Genomic DNA, 22,895 nt, shown 5'->3' with positions numbered 1-22,895 from the left:
AGTTGCTGTTGCACTTATACAACATTCTTGCCTTCTGCAACTCTCAGGTTAGGCTTCCAAGAGTTGGGGAATGCAGCCAAACCTTAGCTCTGGACAATAGCCAAGGGGCAAGTCAGTACCAGCATGACAAAAGCAACCATAGCTTCACCTCAGCTGTAAATACAAGGGCTGGGACTTTCCCCGGGACTTTGACGGGAAGTTCTTTCACCCGGCACAGACAGACAAGGCTTGCAACATCCCCTTGTGGCACCCTCCCCTGTGCGCTCACCCTGGCTTCCACTAGATAAATGTCAGGGAGGCTGTCAGGGTTTCTGCACTCTGCTCCAGGCAACAGGACCTCTCTGCAGCTCCCGAGGTCTCTCTTGCTCCAGCGCGAACAGCATCTCACCGGCTGGGAAAGCACTGCCTTGCCGAGGGGGATTGCAGAAGGTTGAGTGCACAGGTGAGTTTTACACAGACAAGCCGCACGTTTCTCCCACTTCTGCAGGTGGGAACAGGGAACAGAATAGCTAAACTATCAACCTGAGAAGTTTAGGTGGGCATGAACTTAAATTTTTAAGTCTCCTGATAAAATTTTACCTCAGCCTTTCTCCCTGCTAGACAAAAAAATACAAAGCCAGGCCATGTGTCCTGGTTTTTTATTGACATTATACAACCTATTAGTCACTAAGAGCTGATGTAAGGAAGCACTGAGACATAGGGAGGGATTTGTGTCTGTAAAATGAGGACAAACCAGAACTTCAGATTAGTCAATTGGTATTCAGAGAGCTTACATAGCAGATAACAAGTTTATTTAAGCTTCCAGAGGTGTTTGCTATAGTTAAAGAAGTGGAGAAAGCTTCTGCAAATAAAGATTGGTCAGTGGGTTTTAAATGATGAAGCGAGAAAGTGAATTTTCCTCCCTAAGCCAGAGCCAAAATTCTGGCTTGAATTTTAGTAGCAAGTGCAGGTACTCCAAGGGAGTCTGATTTACCCCAAATCATAAGTTATCACTAATAATAGTTGGAACTAATGATTCTTTTCACTTCTGGATTCATACGGGGATTTCATGTTTTCTCTTCCCATTCAGGCGGCATACCAATTTTAATCCTGTTTAATATTTTATAAGCAAGGGGCTTCAATGCTGCAGAAAGAAATGGATTTTTCTTAAATATTGTCTTATACCAGCTTCACATTATTAATTCAGAGAACATATGCAGCTGTCAGAACTGTTCTTCAGCTTTGATATAGGAAAATTTCATATCCCCTCTAAATCTGCAACACAAACTGTCACTCAGACTATAGGCCAATTTTTTAAAGACTCTTGAGACTTTATAAAATGATGCAATTAGTGGAAGATGTAAATTCTTTTTCAGATATGGCCTTCCTGAAGCTCCTAGATTTGTTAATAGCAATGATTTAGACTAGCATGAAGTAGTTCTGTAACTACATACTGAAATATTTCAATAGTCATTGAGAAATCAAGCATCCCTGTACTTTCTTCCTCCATATTGGAATTTTCTTTTACACACATATTAAGCACTTTTCATATTTGTACAATTTTAGGCAGATGGCACGTTTTTAAATTACTTCTGTTAGTTACAGGCAGAAATGATAACCAGATAAGGGGTCTACCTCATGTTGAGAAATTATTAACAGTGTTGCCTACAATATTGTTATATTTGAGAGCAGGAGCTCACTTGGGAACTGACTCTGCTGCCCTCCAGCACGTACCATGCCATGTTTCACACTGCAGAGCAGGTTGGGGACATGCAGTTTCAGCTGCTCTTGGGTGAAACAAAACAATCCCACTACTAATGGCAATTAAGCTCACAGGACCAGAGCAGAGCTAGTCCAAAGTAAATGTCCCAGCAATGTAACTAGCATGGGCGTTGGGGGCTCAGAACCACCTTTTCCTCCCTACAAACCCAGTCCCTCAAAAACACAGACAGCAACTGAGGCTTTCAGGGAGAGTAGTTAAAATATGCATATTTTAAGGCCTCTCTCACCCCTTCCCAGTCTATTTTTATTAAAAGTTGTTTATTTGGTAACTTCAAGATTTGAGCCAACTGTTTCTCCCATTCTCTTAGTTACAGTGCTAGCAGAGTGGAACTGCAACATTTTAAACATTTTCTTTTCTGTGGGACATTTTATAAATGTTGGCATTTTGACTTCATTTTTATTCTATTTCGATTTAGAATTTAGATTTTAGATTAGCTCGCTCCTTTCTGCTGCTGCAGTTTGGGCAGGGTGCTCTGGCAGGGCTGCGGCAGGCAGTGGGCGGCAACTCGGTAAGCGCTGGTTATATCGGTGCTTCTTGGAAACAGAGGAGGAGCGGGAATAGGTACCCGCAAAAGCATTAATTAGAGGACTGACAAAGCTGCCTCCCAACCTCATAGTGACTAGTGAGTACAGCCCTGAAGACACAATTGCAAAGGTGGCTTCCAGCTATTTTTTTTTTACTTTACTAAACTGTTGAGGTGACCCTCTCTTGGTGGCATTACCGGAGGAATGCTATAACTTTGGTGGTGGTGGTGTGCTGGAGGCACACGTTCAGGCTGCCCAGCTCAGGATCGCTCTTCTCAGGCTTGGCTGAGCTGCTTTGTGTGTCGTGCTGGCAAAGTGCTGCAGATCAGCCTGGTTCAGCAACAAGGCTAGGTCTAAATCTCCACTGGGAGATGCAGATCGCGTGAGTTGCTTGAGAAAACATAAGGTTATGGTTAAATCAGGAGTGAAGACAGGTTCTCAGCTCTGGATGATTTCCCTCCATGTGCTTTTTCCAAGTGGAGCAGCCTCACCAGGACAAACCTGAATGTGCAGAAAAGCCATTTCCATAAGCAGCATGACATACCATAAAAATGAGAGTATTAATAAATTTTGTTTGAATTCTACAACCTGAACTGCACCAGAGCTTCATATAACTTGGCACTTCAAAGGTGCTTAATTATAATAATCTGCTACAAACTGCTTGATCAATGGTGGAAGCGGCTCAGTCATTCACCTCAGACAAGTTACAGCACCTGAGGACTGGGATCAAAGTGTTTTACTGCTGCCTGTCACCAATCCATTAGTGATACCAACTATGTGAGCAAGTTTCTGTACGCCCCTAGATAAACAAGCCTTAAGTGCTAAGAAATTTAGTGGAGATGTTGATTGCCAAAGAGCAAAACACTTTCTGGCATTAGAGCACAGGAGTGTATGACGAAGGATTTCTCTGGGGTGGTCCCATGCTACAAGGACCGTGAGAGCAGGAAATATGTAAAAAGACATGAGTACTCATAACAAGTGGGTAATTATGCAATAATTGTAATAGCATAAAATGGTAATGCAATAAAGACAATTATTTTTTTCAGAAAACCCAGTTCCTCATTTTGTATTGCATTTCCTCGCTGGAGCTGCAAGAGAGGGTCACCCTGCAGGACGGAATTATTTTGTCCAATTTGGCAATTACAAAAGCAGCATGACATTTTGTTTCGTAACTCCTGGCACCCTCTTCTTTCCTCTTCAGCTTAGTAAGAGCACATAAGCTTTTCGTTTGCCTCTGCTCCGTATCATGTCCCAGATATCCACCTTTTCCTTCACTCCATTTGCATTAGATAGGGCCTGGCACATTCCTTTCTTGCTTATTGCATGGTCTTGATGCGCAGAACCGAGTATGTAACTTCTGCCTTGACCCCGTGTACTTCACAGGGGTAGGAAAAAGAGATACCCAGTGGCCTTGACTGACACCCAGGAGCAAGTAGAAGACAGAAACCAGGGTGACTTCCCTCTGAAGGTGGCAGCCTCTGTAAAAGAGGGCTCAGGCAGCAGAGATTTGTAAGAGATTTTGTATAAGGTTTACTATGCCCCTGTGCAGTGGACCCTGGCACAGGGTAACACTGGTTGCCCTGTGCTGCACTGAAGCAATTGGGTGGCAATGCTGCGCTCCAAGAGCAGTAGCTCACAGGCAGTACCCTGGCAGAGAGGTTTCATTTGTACCAACGCCTGGGCTAGGGGCCGAGGTAATGACCCACTGCTGCGCACACCCATCCCCGCTTGCCAGGCTAGGGAATTACCAGCAGCAGCTCAGACATCTACAAAAATAGAGCTGAATTCAAAGGGACCTTTGGTAAATAAAACAAACAAACAAACAAACAAAAAAACCTAGATCTTTCCATTTCTCAGTATAGGATGCTGCCCTGAACAGTTCTGAAAATTTTTTACTAATGTCATCTCTGTTTTACTTTTCATTTTAAAAGCACATTTTTAAATTCAAGCTTCTCAGCAGTTAATTTTTGAAGCCTGTAGCGTAAGGTTGTTGCTTAAAGAGTTCTGAAATCATTGGCTCAATAAGAAGGGGAATTTCTTCCATCTTGAGAAAGAACTAGTTTTTAAAAGATTGCCTGCTAAACATTTTTCCTTGCTGAAAAATGCAACAGCATTTAAAACTGTCTCTTCTTTTTTTTTTTTTTTTTTTTGTGAGGAACATAATGTCTTTATTTCTGAAAATATCAGTGTTCATTTTGTCCTGAAGGCAAGCATGTCTCTGCAGATGCCACTCAACTGCAGTCAAGTAGGAGAAGAAAATGTGCAAGTCCATGTAAAAGAAAGAAAGGAAACCAAAGAGAGCAAGTAAATACATTTAATGCACTTCATATTAAGTGAATAAGGGAGCTGATAAACTTATCCACTGTTAAATCGCATGTCTTTAAACACGCTTTAGTGTATAGGCTTGTGTAAGCAAGAACACAGATTAACGAACTTTCTGTAAAATCTCCTTGGCCCCATTCCAGACATGTTGCAAATCCACATGTATTTGTTTTGGCAGAAAAACTTCATATGCTCCTTTTTCTTAAACTTTTCATCATACTCTCCCTCTCACTCCTCAGATTTCTAAGAGCATAAGAGAGCCAAGAACATCATCACTGCGTTGCAGCAGCCACCTCACATTTGTTTTTATCACAGGTGTTATGAAGCAACTGAGCTTCATTTTCTTCCTGCTCATGCCACCCTGGTCCAAAAGCAAGCTAACTGAAAATCAACAATTCCGTTAGTGTAAATGGGAAGAGAGTCAGGCTTCTCACGCACTCCTAGAGCTCGTAATAAATACGTGGCTTGAACTCTTACATATTTAGTGCTCTGAAGGTCTGGTTTTGGTTGGTTAGCCAACTAATTCCAGTCTCTGTGTATCCTACTGATGAGCTGTCAGTAAAAGTGTCCCAAATAACATCCCCTGCCTCATCCTCCATGCCTTTCGACAGACCACAACATAGGGTCACAACTGAAGAGCCATTTCTCACTTGTTTCCTTCTCTTTTGGTGGTAGACATGCATGTGAGTGTGTGTACATCATGAATTTTTTAGGGTGTCCATTATTTTAGCCTGATTTCTGTAGGAAGTGAGATTTCCCTGATTGTGCAGAGGTATGTGAGTATATGTATGTTTATGTGTGTTTCTCAATCATTTTTTTAGTGATGACTTCAAACAAATAGACCAGGAGAAGAGAGGGCTCTGTTTTCCTTATGTTGTGTGAAAAAAAGGCAGCTGAAGACCCCCACAGAAGAGTCCTGAAAAATAAAAGACTATACTGTGACTATATACATTTAAAAGACCTAAAAATCCAGAAGAAATGTTATAGGATTCATCTCCTGTGATTGGAAACAGCTCCAATCAGCACTTGTAATCAGCCAAGAAACACACACCCCTAGGAAGCCAGGCTTCATTATTTCTAGTGTTATTTCTCTGTGAGACAGAGCTATTTGTTAATGTCTCTAAATGGCAGATAAAAGATGCTCAGGAGAATAGCTTCACAGTGAGGGGAAGACTCAGCAGGAATCCAGGAGGTGCTTCTCCACATGCAGTGGATCTGAAAACATGTCTTTCAAGGTCTCAGGACATCTCCTGGGCCAACTGGGATAAATCCAGTGTCCCCTGCACTGTAGGCAGGTCTGTATCTCCTTCTCACCATTGCTCACCTTCAGGTGTTTTATGAAATATTTTCATTCTCCTTGCAGTTGACTAGCCTGGATTAAAGCTTAATACCTACACACCTCAGAACAATACAACAGCCCTGAAAAGACTGAGGAAATTACTCAAGTTATAGCTGGGTCTTACATGTTTATGGGAGCAGCTGGAGGTGGTGAGATTTCCAGCCCTCTCAGTTCTTTGCTGTGATTTAGACAACATTAAGCACATCTATTTAGGCCTATACCTCATCTGTTTGAAGAGCCTCCAGGCAGCTTTAGTGTTCTCCTGATAAAAAGTGAAGATGTGGGAAACGCAATGTCCTCTGCAGGAGGATTTATTGTCTCAAACAATTATTTTTTATCAGCTTTGTCAAAACTTGGAGCCCAGGATTTTCTGCTGAGAAGAACAGCAGATATTCATTTGCTTGAAAGAAAATTAATGAATAATTTGTTGTAATACGTGTGTTAGGAGCTATTCTGCTATTTTCTTTATGTGTTTAAGAACTCGATTAATCATGGAAGAGTAGTTTAGGCACATGCCTTTCAGTTTTAGGTGTGTCAAGCAACAGAAAATGCAGTTTATAATTTAGGGCAGATTTGGTTCTACAACTGTCAGCTTATAAGAAATAGTATTTGTTATAGAGTGCATTCATTCTCTCTCTGTGGGAACGGTAAAATGGAATTTTAAGAAATGAGATTGCCTCAGAGTAGTGTACATGTCTTTCTGAGGGGCTTTTTAAATCACATTTGACCTGTTTTCCACGCTACACCAGGATTACTGAATATTATGCATGTGTGAAATACTTCATAAAGATACTTCCAAAGCTGCATATATCATTACATATGCAAGAAATGATTTCTTAATCTCACTCTTTTTCTACTATATTTAATGGGCTACTAGATGTAATTTTAGTGTATTAGGGCACTTTTGTCTAATATACAACTTTGGATCATAGATGACAAGACAAAGCAGGATTCTCATTTACAAAAAAAAATCAAAACAGTTGGGCATGACTTCTACTTGCCAGTACATGCAATGAACAGCTAAGTCAATAATGAGAATTAACTCTACTCCTGAAAGAAACTGTTTGACTTTGGAGAACTTGACAGCATGGGAAACTAAAAATTACCAACAAAAAAAGTATAATTCCAAACAAAAATATGTACTCATTTACTTTTTGGTTGAAGTTTACCATGCCCATCCACAGGTATCCAGGGATTTGAACGAAACAATGAAAAAAGAGACTTGATACTAAAAAACAAAACAAAACAAAAACCTGGCCACTTCACTGCCTTTGACACTCTTGGTTGTAGGCAGTGCTCTTCATTGCCACCAGCATGAGTACATGCCATTAGCATGGTGTCAGAGCACTGTGGTTACTGCGAGTGCAGCCCACCCATGACTGAGAAGGATGTATGTTTACCAGGTAGAGAAGGATCAGGTGTACACAGAGGCCTTGGGAAAGCAAACCTGATTGAACCTGTTTAGTCTGTTCAAAGGGGTATGAGGAAGGTCTGCAGGACATGGGACACCTCCAAAGGCTTTATTTTCACCAGTTCAGCCATAAGTGCCAATTCAAGATCAGCTCATAGTTGCCCAACAGGACTAAGATATGTAATCACGTCAAGTCTGGTGGCGTGTTATGCTTTCTCTCCATAGTGGTGGTGACAATCTGGTTTCAAAGTGTTTTGGAAGAGACATGCTCTGAATCTCTTTTGGTGAAATGAGTTGCAATGTGCTCAGCCCTGCCTGTGTGGTTCAAACTATGTAAAGAAGTTATTGAATCTATGTAAGGAACTGCATGTTTTCAGGTGTTTCCTGACCAGAGAGATACAGAGCTCTGGCTAAAAAAGATCTTTAGCAGAGGCTTGAGGACTTATATATGTGGATGCTGTGTGAGAAAGTTCAGCTGATCCTTGCTGTAAAGACAACAAGAGATTTGGGAAAAAAGAAAACAGAAACGGACAAATCCTCTGTGTTAAGAAAGCAGTGGAGTTAAGGTGAGATGTAAGAAGTCATGTCAGCAGCTTAAGATGAGATCTACAGGAGGGCATAGTCTGAACCCAAACCACTTACCCCAGATGTCCCCGTTTCACTACTGTACAAGCAGAGTTAATTACCAAAGGTTAGTGAACCTGAGGGAAGAATTAACAACTTCATGCAGCAGGATACTATTAGAGTTCAGCTGTGCAATGGACTAAATTAAATAAACTCCAAAGTGTCAATCCAAGTGTCTCCCCATCATTACAGAAAAATAACCCTCTTGAAATCTGAAGAAACAAGCTCTTTCTAGAAAGGTGAACCTAGAAAACAGACTGTTCATACTGATATTCTAGTACATGAATCACTGGAATATGCAGTCAATACTGTTTTCATGACTCATGTATAACTGTATATGAATTCACAGATGAATCTACCCCCAGCATGCTATATAATCAGCCAGATGGATTATGTCAGGACCTGTATTTGCCTCCAGAATGTTGTACTAGAACAATGGCAAACTGCTCCAGAGAGGCCTTTCTCATGCCTAGCACTGTCTATTATTTGCATAGTGTAAGAGTCCCTGCTGTTATTTACAAGGAAATAGCAGTCAAAATATTTAGTTTACATAGAAAGAGGGCCTTTGATACTTCACTTTTTAAAGTTATGCTCCCATAATATTTGTTCTGCATATAATCTTTATGACCACCTTCGGGATTATGATTTTTACAATGAGTTTAAAAAGAAAAAAAAAATATTATAGAAGGATCAGTGTTGTAAATCTTGAGAGTAGCTCCTACAGCAGACAACACCATAACCTACCTGGATCACAGCTGTGCTGGCCATTAACTCTCTTCTTATTCTACTTATAAACCTTTCTCTTACATGGCTATGGATCAAACGCCTGGCAATGTTTTGGCCATTTATCTTCTCATAGTCTTTATATCCTGCTTCATGTTCTAAAATTCTGCCCTGAATCCAAAGATAAAAGAACATAGACCCAGTAGAAGGTTTTGGAAAATGATAGAGGGGAAAATACAGAGGTTCTGTCATGGCTGGGAACCACCACAGGCCACCAGATGAGATCAAGGGCTCAAAAATTGACTTGTCTACCTAACAGAATAATAAGCAGAGCATACTAGATTTTGAAGGTGGGAAGGTGATGTTCCATGAGAAGTACAATCTGAGAGGAAAATGAGGTCAGAAGATTTGGCAGCTGCTTAAAGAAACTATGTTAAAAGCAGAGACATAAAGACTGCAACACAGAGCAAGGACTGCAGCGACAGCCACGTGGCTGGACCTGTGAGTTCTTCAGAAACTTCAAACTCAAATAGCATACATAAATTAAAATCTGTGGACAAGCACAGAAGGATAGTACTAATATGTTGATAAGATTTGAAAAGCCAGCACAAAAAGAAATATAATTAGTAAGATACATCAAGAATAACAAGAAGTTTCATGTAAAAACATAAACCGTTAAAGGAAAATCAAGGACAGAATTGATCCACCACTCAACTGAGAGAAAGCTATTGACTAATGACTCCAAGAAAGCCAACTCTGTAATGCTTGTTTTGCTCTGTCTTCACTAGAAGGGTCAACCATGATAAAAGAGTTTACATCAGTAGCAAAGAGCTGAAAATTGTGGCTAGATGACAAAAGAAAGAGATAAGGCTGTGCTCAGGTGAGTTAAATGACCTGAAATCAGTGAGGCTGATGGAATTCACCTCACATTGTTCAGGGGATAACTGAAGCATTTCCACAGCCATTAATAACTATCTTTAAGAACTGTGTGGAAGAGCTTAAGTTTTGAAAGACTGGAAAGACAAGAATAACAGCTATCTTTAAAAGTAAGAAGGAGGCGCAGAAATATGGCCCAATCCATTTAAGTACAATTCTCAAACAAATAGAAGCAGCAAATAGAAGATAAGAAAAAAACAGGTTATAGGCACATGGATTAATCAAGAACAAATCATTCCAAACCAACCTCATTTCCTTTTATAACAGGATAACAGGCTTTGTGAATCACAGAGGCTATACAACTTGAGATGAGTGAAGTTTTTAGTATGGTAAATGTTAGAGAAGATTTTCAAAAGCATACTAGGAAAATGCAGCCTGGATTAAACTACGATAAGGTAAGGTTCTGCAGAACTAGAAACATTTTCAGTCTCTCACTTAATCATTGTCAAAATGGAAGACTACATTTACTGCAATATAAAGGGGGTCTCTCCTGGCAAAAGTCCTCTTCCAGAATTTCATTAAATGGCACAGACGCTGGAATAGACACTATGCTTATTAAAGCTGACAATCTGACAAAGTTGAAAAGGGCTGCAAGCACATTAGAGGACAGGCTTAGAAATCAAAATTGTCTTGACAAATTGAAGCTACAGCTTGAAAAAATATGGTGCTGTTCAACAGGGACAAGTGCAGGATACAGGTCTGAGTCAGAAAAAAACTACAGAAATCAAGGGTGGAACAAGTGGCGTGGGAGCAGTCCAATTAAAGGATTGGGTGTAACAGCATGCATTTACATTAGTATTTCAGTTCTGATCAGATGTAGGAGCAGATCACCATTTTTCAAGCTTTGCTTTACACCACAGAGAGCTCTTGGAGCATATGAAACTAGATTCCTTTCCATGAAAGCTGAGCCAGAAGACATACCTTAGGTGCACCCCAACGCACTGCAGCTGCTAATGGGCACTCAGGCTGTGGTACTAGACCAAAGTTAGTCCAAGGTGGAAACCTTTGACACATGGATAGTGTGAATATCATGTGCTCAGCACCAGCTGTTTCACTCCACATCTTGGTTCCTGTTGCCACACACTACTTGTTAAAATACTCATAGCCCCTTAATGCACCACTTAATGACTTAATGGCTATGAATCAGCTGTGCTGTGAATAAGACAAATGTGACAGTGGGATGATGTGTTGTCTATGAGGCAAGTGAAGCAATCCTTTTTTACCTGGTAAGATCTCAGCAAGAGTCCTGTATTCCGGTTCAGCACCATACTTTTAATTAACATTTGGAGCAATTTAGCCTAGAAAGATCAGAAGAAAGCCATGAGAAAGATCACCACTCTCAGAAGCATAAGTTGCAGGGAAAGATCTGGGGTTGTTTTATCTAGAGAAGAAAAGGGTGAAATGGTAACAGCTTTCATGTCCAACAAAAGCTGCTGCAAAGAGAAGGGGTATAAACTGACACCTGTGTCTACTGTGAAGAAGGCAATATAGACTACACATAGGAAAATCTGCCTAACATTATGGCTGAGAAAGCAGTAAGCAAGGAAGACTTCAGGATCTACGATACAGGAAGGTTTTACAAACAGGTTAGACAAGCATCTGTCAGACTTGGTTTAAACATAGTTTATCCTCCCTTAGGGAGGGAGATGGACTAGATAATCTCTTGAAATCACTACCAGAGTTATTTTTCTTGTTTCTTTTTTAAATGTAAATAGTAAAATTACTCTTTCCTGCTCCTTTCATCTTGTCTTTCTACATTTTGAATCATTCCATTGACCTCCCATCTGCTATTTCATGTTACATCCTTCTGATCCTTCCATTATCCATCCCAGTCTATGTCTCAGTCCCATCTCTGCCTTTCCAGTTTTGACACTGTACTTCATCTGTGGCATTGCTTTTGCTAGGAAATCCCTCCTTTTTCCCATGTGCAAAGCAATATGCCTGTCTTCATTCAAATTAGTACATAACCAAATTATTTACATATAACTGCTGAACTAAACATTGTACCTTCATTCAGTTCCCCTAGTGTTTATGCAGTGGGTAGAAACAAGTTTTGCATTTGGCTTCTTTTTTTCTTTCAGCGCCTCCTTTTATCATTACTGACCAAGTAAACTCAGAGATTACCACCATTTTCCTTGAAATAGGATAATTCAGTGTATAAGAATACAGCGACAATGCAGAAGAGAAAGGACACAGTTAATCACTACAGAAGCTTACATGGATTATCTTTCAAATAACAAAAGGCATCACTAGTGCTCTAACGTTAGAGGGATGGATATAGGTAAAAATAATATGTATGGATACAAATCTCTATGGCTTTTTCTCAGATAATATATGACTACATATATAAAAGAACAGTTAATGATGACTACATGTTTCTTTGCTAGTATTTCTGCTTTCCTCTGGCGCTTTGAGAGCGCTCAGCATAACCCATGGGCACAGAGCAGACCCCCACTGCCATCAGCTGCTTACTGAAACCCCAGTGTCAGCCTTTGGGCTGAGCTCTCAGGCACCAGACTGGCCCTGTGTCCCTTGTGATGTACTTCTGCTTCTCATATTTCACACTGATGTATGACTATAAAATACCTTGTCCTATAGAACACAAGTATCTTTTTGCATTGCAACTATCGCTGTCATGGACTCTGGGAGGCCATTTTCCTTGTTTTGACTTTACACCCACTCAGTTGCCATCAGAGGCTGCATTTTCTTCAAATACACACAGCAAAGCCTGAATTTATCTATGCACTGTCTATGTACTCATAACCTACCACCTGAATTAACCTCCAGAAGTTCACTGCAAAGCCCACAACCTTCTTTTAGTTCAACAACAGCCAGCTGGCACAAAGTCATGTTGGAAGGAAGGAAAAAAAGGATTCAATGGAGAGAATTAATTTAATTTCTGTCTGTGTTAGAAGGAGGCATGGTCCAGAAGGCCTGGAATTTAAAAGCAAACTTGCCTTGTCTTACATGTGATTTTCAGAAGCAGCAGGTGTACTGTTAAATTAATATCAGTTTTACAATATACTTTTAACTTGTTATTAAATTCATTGGTGACCAGTTTATTTCTAATATATAATGTGTACCATCATAACAGCTATGGGCATCCCTATTAAGTAATTCTTAAAAAGAAAAGGTAAACTCTGCTTAATTTATTCAAGCAAATTGTCTCTCTTGTTAAAAATAGTATTAAGCTAAATTAGACCACCAGTATTAAAGGCAGCTTTAACTCTCTTCAGCTTTCTATGGAATAATATTCACTGCCTTGTAAAAGTCCCTTTACATCTTAGATAGTATTCCAAGAAACTGTATTTTGGAAAACAGAATGTTCCCTACCTTAATTTTTCTTTTCATCTCCCTCTTTTTCTCTTTTCTGGCAAGATGAGTTCAGTGTTCACTAGCAAATGAGATGTTCAGTATTAGTGAACAATGGAAGCACTTTATAGATATATTTCTTGCTGGTGGATCCATTTCTATATTAAATATTTTTATAAGCTCAAACAAAACATAACTTTAACTGATTGACCAAATGTATTACCTGATAACATCCATCTGAGTTTTGTTTTTTTCCAGTCTTACTTTGGAGAAGAGAATAACTTGCATAGTTCACTCAGCAATAACTTAATGATTTCCTGAGGACAGATACAGAAGTTTTCAACTGGACGATCAGGTGTTACAACTAAGTCTTACTTTTCATTTTGGATAGGAGCCTACTTCGTTAAAAGGCAAAATTAAGAAAGGAAAGCTGAGTCTTATTAGGTACTGAGTTGGACCATTTATTAATATTACATACGCAACTCTTCTGTTCTTTTTGAAATACAGGCTATCCCCAAAAAGGGATTTTATATCTTTAGTCACATTAGAGCCTCATGGGACATTAATGAAGCTCTCAGAGAATTATTTTTAAATATGTCAAAGGACTTTGCATTTGTATGCATGTGTCAGAGCACACAAATATGCAAGAGACACTCAGATGGGTCCCTTTGAGGATCTATTTTCATGCTTAGCTTGTTACTTGACAAAGTACACAGACTCCAGCTGGGTAGCTGGGACTGCAGCTTCAGGAGAGCTGGGGTTAACACCCTGCTGTGCTGCAAAGCCTCCCGTGGGACCTGCACCAGCCACACAGGCCATGAGCACAGATCCTCAGGTCCTTCTCTGCCTGAATCGATGCTTTCCCCTAATGACCAGAAGCAAACTCCCTTGGCAGCTTTCTAAATCCCAGGGCTCCCACAGCTCATTGCAAGAACAGTGCTGAGCAGGCACTGATGCCAACTAAGGGCTAGCTAGCTACATATACAGCTAGTTCAAGCCAAAATCTTCACATATGATTCTCAGAATACACATTTCTCTGCCTATGTTGCTCATGAAGCTTACAGCCTCCAGCATGGGCCAAAAAGATGTCTGCATCCCCAACTCACGGCCCTTAACTCCAGGTCACCGCAGTGTAGGGGGAGGTTCAGGCTTGATTTTTTTACTCACCAAACAAATGCAAGTTTTGGGTCAAACAATTTTAAATCATGCCAGATTTTTAAAAAGGAAAAACAGTTCTGGCTAGAGAAAAATATGAAAGAAAGTGAAGAACATCACCTCAGTATTTTTAAATGGCAGAGTTTCATTCTGAACAGTGCTTCACAGAAGAATGTAAGCAAAGGATTAATAAACAGCAGTAGCAAAGCAATTTTTTTAGGTCTAGCTAACCATTTCACGCATTTTTTTCCTGAAAATTGCAAAATCAGTTATTCCCACAGCTTTAATTAAGACAGTTACCTGTGATGCAGTGAAAGACTTGAATCAGGGCTCCTGCAAATTAAATGGCTGCTCTAAGTACTAAATTGCTGGTAAATCCAAGAGAATGTCTCAAGATCTCCTGTTGGAGGTCTTCCTTTGGGCCTTAGGTTTTCTGGTCTGAGTTCACCTTTTGTAAAGTGAGGACAACACCATGTGGACCTACTGCAAGACCTTTGGAGCAGACCTTTTTTATTCTGTATTTGTATCATGGGTCTCACTGTGCTAGTACAGAGTGTAAGTACTGCTATGGCATGGATAATACATTAAAGACTTTGAAGCTTCTAGGTACAGAGATAAAGGAGGATAGATAAAAACCTCAAAGAGAATTTTATTATGAGTAATATATAAATATAAAAAATAAATGTTCAACATTAAATATTCCAATTCCACTGTCCAAATGCTTCACAGGATATTCTTCAGGAAATTGAAGAACAATAATAAAACAAACTGGCACTGACTAGTCGTATTAAGGAAATACTGAGGACAACAGATAGGTTTGTAGCTACCTTTTATAATCTCTCTTCTTCAAGTTGTGAGAGACTGAAAGAGTTAATGTCTCAAATATCATGATGGGACAAGTTCTGCTTAAGGATGAACCTGCATAGCAAGGAGCCACAGGTGAAAAGAAGCCAATCAGCACCCATCAGCAACCGGACAGGGAGAGTGTGCTGGAGGGTGCACAGCTCCGTGTTCTGTTGTGCTGTTCTGATGTGCTGAGCAGGGAAGCTCACCATGCACAGTGAAAGATCACATCTGCAGGGAAGGGGAAGTTACTCCCCAAGCAATCCCCAAGACCAGAGACCCGTTTCCTAAAGGGTCACACACTGCTCATGACACTTAACTAGCCTAATGAGTTTGAGTGCCCACCTGAAGGAGGGGCAAGGATGATAAAAGGACACAAACTGTAGCCCATGTGCACAATCCCACTGGAACTGGACCCCTCGGCTGACTGAACCAATGCTGGACTCAGGACCGGTGAAATCTTTCTCTTCTCTCGCTCTCTTTTTGATAATGCCTACACCTCATCCCTTCAGACATAAACCGTTGACCAAGTCTGGGACTAGGAGTGGGTCCAGCTGCCCCTGGGCTCCTCACCGAGAAGGAGTCTAGAAAGCAAGGGGGTCTGCTCTGAACCTCGTGACTCAACGGGAGGGATCTCCTTATTGTCTTCCCTGAACTGATCCCCAAATAAGCAAGGCCTGTAGTATGTGTTTGGTGATATATGGTTAGCACATGTTACACAGTTTACTGACATAGTTTCATGCCAGTTTTTGTTGTGAGCATACCAATTTTTGTGGTGAGCATTCCAATTCTTGTTGTGAGTGAATAAATTTGAGTTTTGTGAGATAAAAGATCCCTGGTGTTGTTTCACCTTAGTCCTGACCTGGGAATCAGCAAACCTGAGTCGTCGTCCTGAGAAATTGGGACGTGACACAAGTATTTTACAAAAGATCTTCCAGGTTCTAATCTGATTAGAAACACACTCCTCTTCAATGTTTTTTCTATAGCATAAGTAAGCAGAAATTACTCTGAAACGTGTGCAACCCTTGCTCTCTGTGCTCCTGTATCTTTTGCTCCTGTTTTCCCTGTGAGAGAGAAAAACTGCAACAGTTCAGCTGAATATTAAAATCCATAAAATGGATGGAAAAGAGGGTGCCATAAGAGATGGAGAGGTGAATACCCAGAACTGTTTTTTAAAAACTGTACAGAAGTCTTCTGAGAGTGTCCATTCAGAAGAGTGTGCAGGAAGCATATTAAGAGGCAAGAAAACTCTCGGATATTTATTTTGTATAGCCAGAGTGGATGCTAACCTTTCATTTTCAAGAAATTGATGTTTTGCTTAGTTTGTTCATATTACTTTTTTTTTTTTAACAGATGAATAAAAATTCTTCCAACACAATGGCTTTGGCTCCTAACACTTCTAGCAAAAGAGAGACAGTGTGCATATTTGGAACTGGAGATTTTGGAAGAGCTCTGGGGCATAAAATGATTCAGTCCGGCTACCCTGTCGTGTTTGGAAGCCGGAGCACACAGACATCCAGCCTGATTCCCAAGGGTGCAGAGGTGTTCAGCCATGCAGAGGCAGCACAGAAAGCTGCCATCATCATTATCGCAGTCCAGAGGCAACATTACAACTTCCTCATACCACTAGCAGAAATTCTGCGTGGGAAAGTCTTGGTGGATGTAAGCAACAACTTAAAAATAAACCAGTATCCTGAATCCAATGCAGAGTACCTCGCTCAGCTGGTGCCTGGCGCTAAGGTTGTGAAAGCCTTTAACACCGTGTCAGCCTGGGCCTTGCAGTCGGGCACATTGGATGCAAGCCGGCAGGTAAGACTGAGCAACTCTATGTCATAGAGTTATATATCATATGGCTTCTTAACAGCTAGACAAAACACACACAGGACACACAAATCAGACAGGGTTGAGATGGTATTTTCACTATAATTGCCCATTTCAGATTAAATGTGAGCTAAAATTTACTTTTGGCATGACAAGGAATATCAATACCTTGCCTCCAAACTTGGTAAGGTGTTTGGAGACACTAGAGAAGCAAGGAAAGAAAGATAGCAGAGCTACAAAGACAGAGATGGCAAATCAGGAGGAAATGAGGGTTGCATCAGTTGTTCCTTGGGATTGTAAAGTTAAACAGAAAGGAAATAGGAGGAATATATCAAAGCAAGAATAAAATGAAGAGAGCAAAAAAAGGGAGTCAAGGGATATGATGGGGCAATTGAATGAGTATGGGCAGCAGAAGTGAGCTGGAAGGTGAATAAATTCATAAAGTTTTCTACATCAGAATCCACCACCACAGAAGTTTAACACAACAGTGTGTACCAACCATTTTAACCAGCTCCTTAAACACAGGTCAGTGAGCACAGAGCTGGTCCTAGGAAGAAACACAGCAGCTTACTTGAAGACAAATCATTTATAACTACCCTGTTTTCTGCCTCTCTGAGGAACAGTGCTCTTGTACAACGCACAAAATCAGCCAGCTACTCCAACCATTGCTAGCTTTGCTTTCTGCTGCCAGATAAATGGTTTTGGCTAAACTAAGGACCCAAGGACTTCCAAGCCTAGGTTCTACAAGCCTTCATCATATCGAACAGAGCAGAAATTGCCCCCTTTCTCCCAGGTCCAAAAGAAGTATTGTCTTGACCACTCACAGAAAAGGCTGCTTCTTTCACTATTTTCCTAGACTTACAAAGAAAAATTGAAAATTTTGCTCCTCTATACTCCTATTGAAAATTTTGCTCCTATTTACTACTATAAAACCTTGTGCTTACAAACTGCTTGCAGGTCTTCAGAAGAGTATGTCAAGTGTTCTAGGCAAAGACTTGTACTAAGTGTGTTACATATTGTTCTTTTCAGATACAAAATTTTGCCACTTGAAACAATCTCCTTTCCCAAAGAAAAGATTCATATTCTTAGTTCTTGTGTTTGTTGGCCAAGAAAGTACCTATAGGCTACTTTTTGCCTGTATAAATTAAGGACAACAGGGAAGCCAACAAATAGCCTGGGAAGCTTGTGCTCATCATCCATACCCAGGCAGGATGGCAGTAGAGAATGTCACAAAAGTCTGTCTAAATAAAACTTCTGTTTGGTTTTGGCTGCAGGTGTTTGTCTGTGGAGACGACATGGAAGCTAAACAAATGGTGATGGCCATTGTTCGTGCACTGGGTCTCACTCCAGTAGATCAGGGATCCCTCTTGGCTGCTCAGGAAATAGAAAATTACCCTCTGCAGCTCTTTCCAATGTGGAAGTTCCCCATCCTTTTGTCCCTTGGCTTAACTGCATTCTTCTTCTTCTACTGTTTGGCTCGTGATGTAATTTACCCTTATGTTTATGAAAACAAAGACTTTTCATTTTTTATTGCAATTTCCATTCCAAATCGGATCTGCCCTATATTGGCACTCATCCTTCTTGCCTTGGTTTATCTTCCTGGTGTACTTGCTGCAATTATTCAGTTATACAGAGGTACCAAATACCGCCGTTTCCCAGACTGGCTGGACAAATGGATGCTGTGTAGGAAACAACTTGGACTAGTAGCCTTGGCATTTGCTTCTCTGCATGTTTTGTACACTCTTATTATCCCAATTCGCTCCTTCGTAAGATGGAGAATCAGCAGCCGAATCGTCTCCCAGGTAGGTTTTGTTCCCTGCTCTATGTCTTCCTTTCTTCTGTCCCTGTTACAAATACTACCTTCTACCTCGAGCTTCAGAAATGTACGTGGACATTCTAATGTTCTTTACAACAGGGTTGTTTTCCCAGTTTCTGTGTTCCTTTTAACCAGTGGTATATCCAATGTTTGTGGATATTATGTTGAGTTGAGGGGATTTCTGGCCTCAGTCTTCCTCCTAGATAGTTTATATATTAATAAAATAAACAGGAAAAATTTAAACATCAAGAGTAATTTAAAGAAACATATTTCCCTATTTCACCATGTACCTTTAGAATAGGACATAGTTTGACTTTCTGACCTTATTTAACAAAGGATCACATACCTGTCCTCAACAGTAGGTCTACAGCAGCATAAAACACGCACCACAATTATAGGTACATGGAACCTATATGTCATATGTCTTTTCTGTTTTTTGAGTAGGCGTTCAAAGTAAATTTCCGATGATTTTCAGAGAGTTAATGTATAACATTTATCTCCTAGTTACCTTAAAGGATATTTTCTGCATATTCATCCTAAAACTGCTATCACTGAGATATACCTGGTCTTCTTTTCTTCAGGCACTGAACAATAAAACAGAACCACTCAACACCACAAATGCCTGGCTTAGTGACTCTTATTTGGCTTTGGGGATTTTAGGATTTTTTTTATTTGTTCTTCTGGGAATAACTTCCTTGCCTTCAGTCAGCAACAATGTCAACTGGCGAGAATTTCGATTTGTACAGGTAAGAAAAAGACTTATTCTAAAACACCTTCTTGCCTTATAAACTATGACCAGAGACAGGTTTACTAGAGACTTAGGGCTTTCCTCCATTAGTATCTCCAAATGTGATGTGTGCACTATCCACCATCACACAGTGAAAAAAGAATCTACATGGCTATACAGCTCACCTGTAAAAAACCACAACTGCTCTGATGGCTGATTATGGTACAACTGGGATTACTGCATTAACAAGAGAAAATTGGGAAGATGTGAGCTCCTAAATAAACAGAAAGCTGACATTGTGGAATTATCAAATTCCACAAATACTAAGTCACAAAATATTTTAGCCATTTATTGGGCTAATTTTGTTGGTTCACAAGATAATTCAGTTAAAATCATTCTGAAAAATGACTTTATAACTCAGATCCTTTCGATGCCAAGCATCTAAAGAAAATCTGCAGTTTCTGCAGACTCTAAAAACTGCTGTGCCTATAAGCAGGCTGCCCTTGGTAACACTATAATCTCAGCCCCCTGTTCAGAGGAAGCTTGGTGCAAGCTGCCGTGCCTCTGCAGGAGCTGGGCTGGCAGGGGCAGGGAAGCAAGGGAAGGGGAAATTACTGTCAATGAATGTTTTATCAAGGCCAAAAAACTTGCACAGTATGGTAGTTCTGGATGGACTAGCACTAGAGCATATAAAAGCTTGGATCTCTCCACTGAATTTCAGCATTTCCTCTGCATTTTCACAAATACGACAACCAGTAGGCAGTATGTGTGAGCTAGCAAAAATTATCAGGATTGTTGATGGAGGAAAAAAACAAAGTGTGTTTCACCTAGATCCATTTGAATGAATCTTTATTAAAAAACAATAAGAGCCTTTATATTATATGAAACAGTTTCATTTCAGCAGTCCCCAACTAGCCCCAAAGTTTGCACATTCCACAAAGCTTACCGTGTCCTGTAGATTGCATTTGTTCTGGTTTAATTTACTGTTTTAATGTCCCTTTCTTTCTTTCTTTCTTTCTTTCCTTTGTTCTCCCCTAGTCCAAACTGGGATATCTGACACTGATTTTGTGCACTGCACACACACTGGTTTACGGTGGAAACCGGTTCCTGAGCCCATCATCATACAGATGGTATCTTCCAAATGCCTATATGCTCTCTCTCATTGTTCCATGCATTGTATTGGTTGTCAAATTTGTGCTGATATTTCCTTGTCTAGACAAACCTCTCACGCGAATTCGACAGGGCTGGGAGAGGAATCCCCAATACTCAGAACAGTCAAATTACATTATCAATAAGTCTGCTGTATAATTAGACTAACCTGTATTATCAAAAAGAAGAAAAAAAAAACCATTATGAAGGCATATCAAACTGAAGTCCTGAGCCTCCTTTATCTGGAGAGTGAGAGAAAAAGTGAAAAACTTGGCCAGGCCCTGAGTAAAATAAAGCTACCCCAATGACAAGCATCAAATACAAGCATTAAAATACAAATCAAATGAGGCCGTTTTGTTCCTACACCCCAGGCATGCTTTCACACAGGTGCAGGCCCTCTTTTGCTCAGTACATTCCCTCTTGCCTATTCACCCTCCGTTCCTAAGAAGGGTATGAGAGAAATAAGTGGTGCTCCATGTCCCTCCTCTGTCATTCCAAATCTTCTCCAGGGCTGGGCAGAACCAGAGTAACCATTGGCGTTAGATGGCATCTGCTCTTCTTCCCTATCCTGCCCATTGGGACTCAGGTCTACACACACCCACACAGACCCACATGCACATGCACAAACACACACCCTGCTTCCCCACTCAGAAGCCACCAGCACCCATAGAATGAGTGCAGGGTGGATGCTGGCTGAGGAAGAGCTCTCTTCCTCCCAGTACTAGTTTATCCTCCATTAATATCTAATCCAAAAGAGACCTATGTTTATACCTTAGAGATAGTTGAGTAAGATTTGTTTGGTTTGCGTACAGGAATCCTAATGTTCAAAGTGTACAGGCCAAGGATTACTGAATCCTTGCTTTTACTGCTCTACCAGAAACTCAGGTGGCAAGGGAATGGAGGAGAGACCAAAATGGCAGAAAGATGTGAGATGTGCTCATGAGCCTAAGCTTCTCAAGTATAGGCAGAAAGTGGTCAGTGATTTTTTTTGTGTAAGCAGTGAGTTGTAAGGAAAGAAACTGAAGGAAAATCCTATTCTATGAAGGGGTTGTATTATATGTCATGGTTATATCTCATGAAGATAATATTGCTGATTTTTCAAAAAATAAACCTTTGGATGCAATATTACAGATACTGTATGAAAATATACATATTTTAACCACAATAAAGAATTTTTTTTCCAGTATTGATCTCTGTTATCATTTCTGGAATCTCTTTTGATACAATGCAGCTGCTGCTATGCTTAGTTGCACAAAGGTTTTGGAATGCCTTGGCCAAGGAATAAAATGGGATCCCATCTTCAGCCAGCTACCTGGGCTCACCTTCTTCCATTGTTGTTTGCTCCTTGGATGCTCACATAAACAGACCTTTGCGTAGTCATCAAAGTAGGCTGAGAATGTTGTGGAAAAACAGGATCCAGCTGGGATGGTGACCTCCTGTTAAATTGCGAACAGAGGATCTGACAGCCTCCTTCACATTGGAGAATAAAGAAAAGGCAAACTGTGTTTGTTTTTATAGGAGGAGAATTGCTTACTATCTTTGTCTCTCTGTTTTTCTCCTCCCTGTCCATGCAGAGGATAAATACTCATGAATACAAAAATATAAGCATGCTAACTAGTGTAGCTAACTGTACTTTCAAACAGGCACTATCAAGCAGATTTAAAAAAAAAAACAAAAAACCTATCTGAATGATGCTTCTCAAAACATTTCTCAAAAACTGAGTCTCTTTTAGTTCTGGACATACATCCCCTCTTCATGTCATCCTCTGGCCCAGAAAGAACCTGTTCTTAATACCCAAAAGAATGGTAAAGGTGTCTGGGATATCAGCAATTGATGGAGCCAGGTTTCTTAGAAATAATTCTGGCACCAAGTACTCTTACTAACCAGCACTGGTGCATATGTCATACTTGGCATGTCATAAGCTGATATGCATATGTTGATATAGGTCTATACAGTTTTCCTTGACCCATCTCATGATGGAGTAGTACTCCATTTCAAGCTTCCTTCAAAGGTTTTCCATGTTAATCTTACAGAATCATTTACTGCAGAAGGGATTGGGTATGGGCTCAAAGTGCCTAAGCAACAACACTGTTGTGAGGATGCCTATAACAGCTCTTTACAGCTCCCTAAAGACAAGAGGAAGAAGCAGCAGCAAGAAGAACAAGACAGAAAGAGAGAGAGAGTAGGTATGTTTATGTGTGTATAGAGGTAGAAGAGAAAGGGACAGGCAGAGCAGAAAATAAGTAGCAGCAGCCTAGAGTGATTATCTTCTAGATTTGCCATTTTGGGGCCAAATTCTGGCCTCAGTGACAGTTACTCCAGATTTATGTTAGTACAAATTGTAACAGTTCCAAGACACTAATACAGAACAGGGTTTTTTTATTACTTTTTAAAGGATTTATTTTCAGGGTGTCTGCCTATCCTGATACAG

General features: G+C 40.4%; 1 protein-coding gene across 3 annotated transcripts; it reads left to right on the top strand.

The window, feature by feature from the left end:
- Positions 1–200: 200 nt before the first annotated feature.
- STEAP4 (STEAP4 metalloreductase) lies at positions 201–21,650 on the top strand. Of its 3 annotated transcripts, XM_075048792.1 has the most exons (6): positions 232–442; positions 9,909–10,036; positions 16,305–16,760; positions 18,047–18,574; positions 19,170–19,334; positions 20,354–21,650. In XM_075048792.1, the coding sequence occupies exons 2-6, from the start codon at positions 9,950–9,952 to the stop codon at positions 20,621–20,623; spliced, it is 1,506 nt and encodes a 501-aa protein (XP_074904893.1). In that variant the 5' UTR covers positions 232–442; positions 9,909–9,949; the 3' UTR covers positions 20,624–21,650. The 3 variants fall into 3 exon arrangements, with proteins under 3 accessions (XP_074904901.1, XP_074904893.1, XP_074904911.1); XM_075048800.1 differs by lacking the exon at positions 9,909–10,036 and having other exon boundaries at positions 201–442; XM_075048810.1 differs by lacking the exons at positions 232–442; positions 9,909–10,036 and adding an exon at positions 5,883–5,903.
- Positions 21,651–22,895: the final 1,245 nt, after the last annotated feature.

Source organism: Buteo buteo, chromosome 2 (assembly GCF_964188355.1).
Source record: "Buteo buteo chromosome 2, bButBut1.hap1.1, whole genome shotgun sequence".
NCBI lineage: Eukaryota > Metazoa > Chordata > Aves > Accipitriformes > Accipitridae > Buteo > Buteo buteo.
Note: the sequence above shows the minus strand (reverse complement) of the source record. Positions and strands in the feature narration are given on the sequence as shown.